The sequence below is a fragment of the Octopus bimaculoides genome, chromosome 11 (assembly GCF_001194135.2).
Source record: "Octopus bimaculoides isolate UCB-OBI-ISO-001 chromosome 11, ASM119413v2, whole genome shotgun sequence".
In the NCBI taxonomy this organism is placed as follows: Eukaryota; Metazoa; Mollusca; class Cephalopoda; order Octopoda; family Octopodidae; genus Octopus; species Octopus bimaculoides.
In genome coordinates this window covers 2291772-2299656 of record NC_068991.1, presented here as the reverse complement: position 1 = coordinate 2299656, position 7885 = coordinate 2291772, and the positions used below count along the sequence as shown (strand labels likewise).

The 7885-nt window shown below is 37.9% G+C and overlaps 1 protein-coding gene across 1 annotated transcript in view; it reads left to right on the top strand.

The window, feature by feature from the left end:
• LOC106883653 (uncharacterized) overlaps nucleotides 1-7885 on the top strand; it is a 132002-nt gene that overhangs the window by 91634 nt on the left and 32483 nt on the right. The window contains exons 6-10 of the mRNA XM_052971436.1: nucleotides 2226-2350; nucleotides 3036-3208; nucleotides 4453-4547; nucleotides 6262-6366; nucleotides 6928-6981. Coding sequence (XP_052827396.1) covers nucleotides 2226-2350; nucleotides 3036-3208; nucleotides 4453-4547; nucleotides 6262-6366; nucleotides 6928-6981 — 552 coding nt within the window. The remainder of the gene's footprint in view (nucleotides 1-2225; nucleotides 2351-3035; nucleotides 3209-4452; nucleotides 4548-6261; nucleotides 6367-6927; nucleotides 6982-7885) is intronic.

Sequence of the window (7885 nt, the reverse complement as noted above, 5' to 3'; positions counted from 1 at the left end):
GCCTAAAAGCCGTTAGCATATGGTCTCTCTCGCAAGTGGCCTCTCTTGAAATTGGAGGAGGTAAAAACTTCGCCACTCTGTCAACAACCGCTATTTAATTCTTTTCTACTCTAGGCACAAGGCCCGAAATTTTGGGGGAGGGGGCCAGTCGATTAGATCGACCCCAGTACGCAACTGGTACTTAATTTATCGACCCCGAAAGGATGAAAGGCAAAGTTGACCTCGGTGGAATTTGAACACAGAATGTAGCGGCAGACGAAATACCGCTAAGCATTTCGCCCGGCGTGCTAACAATTCTGTCAGCTCACTGCCACCTTTGGTTTCGTTTTCTAGATCTAGATTTTGGGTCTACTCTGTAGATACGCTCAGGCTTGCGCAACTTTCTCCAAGCCCCAAACTGCGCAACCACTCAATTAGTAGGTAAGACGTGGAACTGCTGTCACATGTAACTAAGAATTTGATAGAAACACACTTAACAAAGCAAATTGGAAGAATGAAATTCATTCAGTGTTTTTAGCTTTAACAAGATTTGACAGTGAAACTGGAAATGCTTTCAAATGAAAACTAAACGACACCGAAATTCTTCATGACATGCGCAATGACGACCTTTATTTATTTATTTATTTTGAAGGATTTGTGAGATACGTTACTCAAATAATGCAATATACTGCAGGATGTTGAGAGGTTCATTATGATTGTCATGATTGCTGTTGTTGTTGTTGTTATATTGTTTACGTCATCGTCAATGTGGTCACGGTAGTCTTCAGTTTATTAGAATGTGTGCCGCCCGGAGCAGCCTTTGGATTTGTCGTCCTACCCTGGGCCCCCACCCAAGTCTGTACAAGCTTATATAGGTAACCGAAAAGTGCCACCTCTATATATGCGTCATCCGGAGTAGATCACCCCGTCGCATCCTCCTCCTATTCCTCCTCGCCCCTCCAACCAAGCTACGCTAGTGGCCCTTTATCTTAATTTCATTTGAAATCCAGGAGACCCATTCTCAGGCTTTCAGACCTAAATCAACTGAGCTTCGTTTCTTTTCTTTCTTTCTGTTTTTATTATCAGTAGGACTATTACATTGTCTATGCGTCCTTCCTTTTGTAAGATATTAAGAGTGTGGCTTGAAGGAAGATTAGCTGTTATGTCTAGCAGGCAAGTCAAGCAACCACTACAGGGAATGCTAGTTTGGCTTGATGTGACGATTAATCTGAGGTTGAACATGAGTCACTTCTTTAATAAGGAATTGCTGAAGCATGGAATAAATTAGCCGCATCAGTTGTTAGCTGTCGAGACACTACATCCTTCAAAACTATTATTCAGACGTAGAGATATACACATTCATAAATACTGTATAAGAAGGAAGGCAAAATATGTCAACTCTAAAACCTATGGCGGCCTTTCACGAGAGAAAGCATGAAGACTATTTCAGTAATCTGGGTAAAACAGGAGATGTCAATGAGCCACTTCTACTTGTTGTATCGCCTATAAATCAGGGTTTCTTACTCTTTTTTTTATCTCTCCACCTGGTTTTCAAAAACATAAAAAGAAGATTCTGAACTCTTTTCTCTCCCCTCTAATTACACAAAACAAAATGGTACCCAGTTTCGGCTTCCTTCCTTCGAATTAATTTTCGTAGTTGAGCAAGATGACTGCCCGATGACAGACGTCTACCAGATAAACTTGGTGGGTAATCAACGTAACATATACAGTAGCAAAGATTATTTCCCGTATGAATCTCGATAGTATAAACCAGCGGTTCCCGACCTTTTCACTACCAAGGACCCCTTTTATTTAAATGAGTTTTCCCACAGACCCCCAGTACTATCTAACTACTGATATGAACTAATGTTCAGAGCCAAACGTCAAGACAAAAGAAATGGTTTGAACTAGTTTGGAGTGAAGCTAAATACTGGAATAGCAGCTTCTCAAACAACGAGAAGAGAAACTGATCTTTCACCGCGCAAAGCGAACAAACCATGATTCAATTTTGCAGTATTGTCGCCATTACATGCTGTCACGAATCGTGGGTATACGCACGATTCGTGACAGCCATATTTACAGCCAGCTTGACTTGATTAGGTGAGAGTTGAGTGCCAAGGCTATGCGAGTGTGGCATTGTCGGTGACAATGTTTAACAGCGTCAATTGCTCAGTTGCTTTTTCCGTACTTTCAGAAGTCAGTCGACATATTTGTAACCGAAAAGCGTTCCATGTTTCTATTTGCAGGCTACTATATTTACACTCAACTGTACACAGATTCGCCATCTTACGCCATTTTGGAAAGTGTGGTTTTCCCTCCGCCACCGCAGCAGACGATCAATAACCAGTCACTTTATTTAAACACCTGCAAGGTTAGAAATCCCATTTATAGCTTCTTGTCATTGCATCATATTTTGTCATTCTTATGACAGTATACGGTATATGTATATATATATATATATATATATATATATATATATATTTATATTGTTGTGTCAGAGAAGAGTCATTCTTTTTTAGTGCCTTATTATTTAACACACTCACCAGTAAAGTTTCCACTTTTCTTTTTTATTTTTCCTAAAATGTTCGTTGCGTCTTGCAACCTTTTCAATAGTTGTTGACTGTGTCCGTTATCCGAGCTCGAATAACCGACACGGATTATTATCATTATTATTAGTAGTAGTAGTAGTAGTAATAGTAGTAGTAGTAGTAGTAGTAGTAGTAGGGCGGTGAGTTGGCAGAACCGTTAGCACACCAGATAAAATGCTTAGCGGCATTTCGTCCGTCCTTACGTCGTTCTAAGTTCAAATTCCACCAAGGTCGATTTTTGCCTTTCATCCTTTCAGGATCGATGAAATGTGTACCAGTGAATCACTGGGGTCGATATAATCGACACGCCCCTCCCCAAAATTTCAGGCCTTGTGCCTATAGTAGAATGTATTATCATCATCATCATCATTATTATTATTATTATCATTATTATTATTATTATTATTATTATTATTATTATTATTATTATTATTATTATCATTATTATTATTATCATTGCATTTCTAGGTTCGATTTTTCTACCACTTCCACGGTTACCATGTGGTTGGACTTATATTGAAAATAGTCAACGTCTGTGACACGAATCAGAGTAAAGTAACCTTGTGGAGAAAATCTGATACCCTTCCAGGTGGTGAAAATGCTTGGAACAAAGTTGTGGCCGTCATAAATGTAACCTACAGGTGAGTTACTTGCCTACCTTTCAAACCGAATTTGCATTAGTTTTTAAAGCACCACCTATGATAATTTTAGCTTGAATAGCCACCGTTATTCACACATAAGGTTTAAATGTAACTATACATCGTATATATGTTTTCCAGCTCTTCCCGCTCTTGAAATTATAAGCAAATACCCGCCTTCCAAATACTCAACGAAGGCTCCTCTATACGATCGCATGGACCAATAAGAGAGTCTCCAAGCAGTCGCTGAACTAGAAATATCGAGCAGAACTCCTTCAAATCATATCTTTCTATCTTAAAAAATGGATGACCGTTGAATGAATTAATCCATTGTATACATTACCAACAAATAGTGGATGTCTGAACTTTACCCACCATATTTTATAATATCTACTATCTGTAATTCAGTTACTAAGAAAATCTGGGAATAATGGTTAGACTATTCTTCGTTGATGAGGTCCAATAAAGCTGAAACATAACGAAAGTTAATCGCTATGCTAACAAAGAGCAGGTTTACTCCCCCATTGTATCCTGTACTATATTTTTAGTTAATTTAATTTCCAGAATTGTCTCCCTTGCCCTTTTAACAATACTTATCGTGATGAAGATTATTGTTTCATTACCATTAGAGATAAAATTTTAATTAAAATCTCATGCTTCACTAGAATATTTTTACTCACTTTTCTTACTTATAAACGTCTATTCTTATATTTTATCCAATTCCTGAACATCTCATTATTGATATTTTTTCTAATTACCTCCATCTCTTGAATTACGTTTATTTTACATTGTTTTACACTACCAAAAGCACTAATTGTTATTAATGGGTCAATTACTTTCGATTAGCTAAGTAAATAACTGATCAACAGTTTGATTCACTGTTCTGTGAATCAAGCAACCAATAAAAAATCTTCCATCGCCAATCGCACACTCATCAGTGATATGCCAACTATACTCCAGATATAAATATATGACCGTCCCGAAATGCAACAATGTGTGTGTGTGTGTGTGTGTGTGTGTGTGTATGATTTGTCTTATCCATTACTCATTCTTCAAAGATTCTTCGCAAGAATATTTCTCTTCGGATGGTCTTGTTTAGACCTGGCTGCATTCAACATTTTATGAATCTTACACGTGTTTGAAGATACAAGAATACCTGTATTTTCGTATGACTAAGTTATTTAAATACCGATCGTATCCCAAAAAAATACCTACTAATTATCCAGGTGACTCTTTCCACACCGCAGCTACTCACTTCAAATCAACGCCATCTGTGGATCGGGGAAGTACTGCAATATTGCTATTGACGACATTAGCATGTCTCCAGAATGTTTTGCTCAAGGTAAGATCACTTCTGAAATATCATTTTAATTTAACAATTATGGTTGATTGCGAACTAAAGCACAACGTCGTTCTATTGGCTTGGTGCATAATTATTGCGACTTTTTTTTTTTCAACAAATTTTATTCAACAAAAACTATAATAATATTTAATAGAAGCATCTTTAAATGACCGTCTGCCAAGCAAATGGGGAGCAGTAATTGAAGTAGATGGTGAATATGCTCCGGAATAATCATTTAAAGATGTTTTTGTTACATGTTATTGTTTTTTTTTAATAAAATTTGTTGAAAAAAAGCCGCAATAATTATGCACCAACTCAATAATTAATCTCATTATCTTTTACATTGTTTAATGAGAGGAAAACGGGGCGTTATCAAGGGTCTTTTCTCTATGAAGGTTTTTAAGAAAAAGCGGGGAAATGCTGACTCATGGGTTGTTGCAGTGCGTTGTAGTACATCAAAGTATTCAATTATCCGCTGCAGGGGTCGCGTTAAACCGAACAAAGGATTAAGACTATTAGCCAGTAACAGCTACAGTTAATCCAGCGGATTTCTACCTCTTCAGTTTTGGTGACAAGATTCAGTGGACCCAGGACCACCTGAGTGAGGAGTAAAGTTAGTAAGCTTCTTGTAATGAAGTCGCTCCATTTCAAATTTGGTGAACATCGAGTCGTTATTGGGTTAGCGTTCAGTTATTGGTTCGTTATTGGATTCGGGTTCAATAACATATCAGATTTTGAAAGGTTGGTGTCTCCTTGCTCAGCCTTTCTCCGCTTCTAGAGAAAGGGGACGCTGTGAGAGAACCTTCTACCACCACCTTTCCCACGAGGTAACTTAGCCGACTCCGAGGGAAGAGGGGCGAGAGAAGAAGAAGAAGAAGAAGAAGAAGAAGAAGAAGAAGAAGAAGAAGAAGAAGAAGAAGAAGAAGAAGAAGAAGAAGAAGAAGAAGAAGAATCAAGCCCACTACCTGATTAGAATTTGATTTATCGACCTCATAAAGATAAAAAGTATGAACGTAGAATCTTTAAGTAGACAAGCTATAAATAATAGCGTGTAAAATAATGGGTCTAAAAAACCCTTTGAGTAGAAAAAGTCGAAGGTTACACGTAGGACTCGTACTTCTGATAGAGAAATTCGAAGTATTACTTTGGTTCAATTGTAGAACATCTCTCATGGTCACAGATGTGGATTCGAGTACTACAGGTAACCTTCAACTTATTCTATCAAAAGGACTTTGTAACCCAATATATAGCTTAATCTAATTCCTATTCGACCATTTCAAAAAAAACAGAACAAGAATTATTCTAAGCTCTCTTAAAATTTATAAATTCTTCTAAGCACAGGCGTTTGCTTTCAAAATACATGGTTCCCGGTTCAGTCCCACAGTGTGGAGCCTTGGGCAAGTGTCTTCTACTATTGCCTCAGAATGACCAAAGCCTTGTGAGTGGATTTTATAGCAGGAAAATGAAAGACCGTCGTGTGTGTGTGTATCTTTATGTCTGTGTTTGTCCCCCACCACCGATTGACAACCAGTGTTGGTTTGTTTACGTTCCCGTAACTTACTAGTTCGGCAAAAGAGGTCAATAGTTTAAGTACCAGGCTTTATTTTTTTTTTGTTTTTAAAGTACAAGGGTAGATTCGTTTGTCCAAAAAAGCTCTTCCTGAGAGAAGTAAAAGATAAAAGATGTCGATTATTATTAATGTTTCTATTGACAGGTTTGTTAGAATCAGCTAACGGAAGCGCAACGAATGCAGCGAAATACAAGAAAAACGCCACGTTTTACCACAATTCTTCAACGGTCTGCTATAGTGATCGAGGGGGTAAGTGGAATGTTTCACATATTCGCAAACCTTCTGGGTTTATTATAATGATTAAGACTTTAAAAAAAAATCAAATGATAGCATTGTAGTTGTGGGTGGGGCTCCTTGTAGCTGCAGGTGGGACCCCTTGTAGTTGCGGATGGGCCCTTTTAGTCTCCTGGCAACCAATATTTTTAGACCCAGTCCACCACTGTATATGTATATATTTATGTGCGTGTGTTTGTGTCTGTGTTTGTCCCCCACCACCATCGCTTCACAACCGATGTTGGTGTGTTTACGTCCCCGTAACTCAGCGGTTCGACAAAAATATCCGATAGAATAAGTACCAGGCTTACAAAGAATAAGTCCTGGGGTCAATTTCTTCGACTAAGAGGTGGTGCTCCAGCATGGCCGCAGTCAAACGACTGAAACAGATAAAAGAATACATACATACAAACATACATTTTTACACGTACATACAAATATACATACGCACATACACACACACATACATACATACATACATACATACACACACACATACATACATTATGTGATATATACTATTTTGTTTCATTTCAGATTCTCCTTTAATCACAGAACGCAATGGTTCCACCCGTTTTGTTCGTCACAATGGTAGGTTCTTCAGCACTCTCTTCGCCATTTCACTTTGTATCCGTTTATTTCTCTCTCTTTCTTTCTCTCTCTCTCTCTCTCTCTCTCTCTCTCTCTCTCTCTCTCTCTCTCTCTCTCTCTCTCTCTCTCTCTCCTCTCCCTTTCCCACTTTCTCTCAACTTCATCAAAAGTTTAATTAAAATACTTCATTTTACGTCATACTGGTGATTTCTAAAAAGAATGAAATAGTGTTGTACATGATTACCACTGACGAAGAAATTGTAAGAACTTCATAGAAAGTAAACAAACATAGATAAATATATGAATTCGATGCGTCTTCGCCCTTTAATTACAAATTCTTTAATTACAAATTCAAATTTCTAATCTAGCCAAATATCATGAAGTAATTATCGCTCATGTATCAAGTGCCCGTTAGGGTATACCGCTTACACACAACAACACATATACACGCACGTACACACACACACACACACACACACACACACACACACACACACACACACACACAAATGCATACAAGTATATGCATATTTATGTGTGTGTGTGTGTGTGTGTGTTTCTGTGTTTCTGTGTGGAAACCGATGCCTATTGATATCATTGCTGGACGAAAGACGAAGCCATTTCGACGGTAATGAACACTTGGTAGCATATGTAATCAGAGGCTTCCTCTACAAATAAACGCGCCTGCGCACACACACATACACACACAAACACACTCAAAAACGCACACACATATAATTACACATAAACATGTGTGTGTACGTGTGGTATACCCTAACGGACACTTAATTATATATATATATATATATATATATATATATATATACTGGCCAGATTGGAGCAAAATCGAGAATAACCAGCCGAAATTGCAAAGATAATCTGGATCTCGACTGAGGAAAGAAAA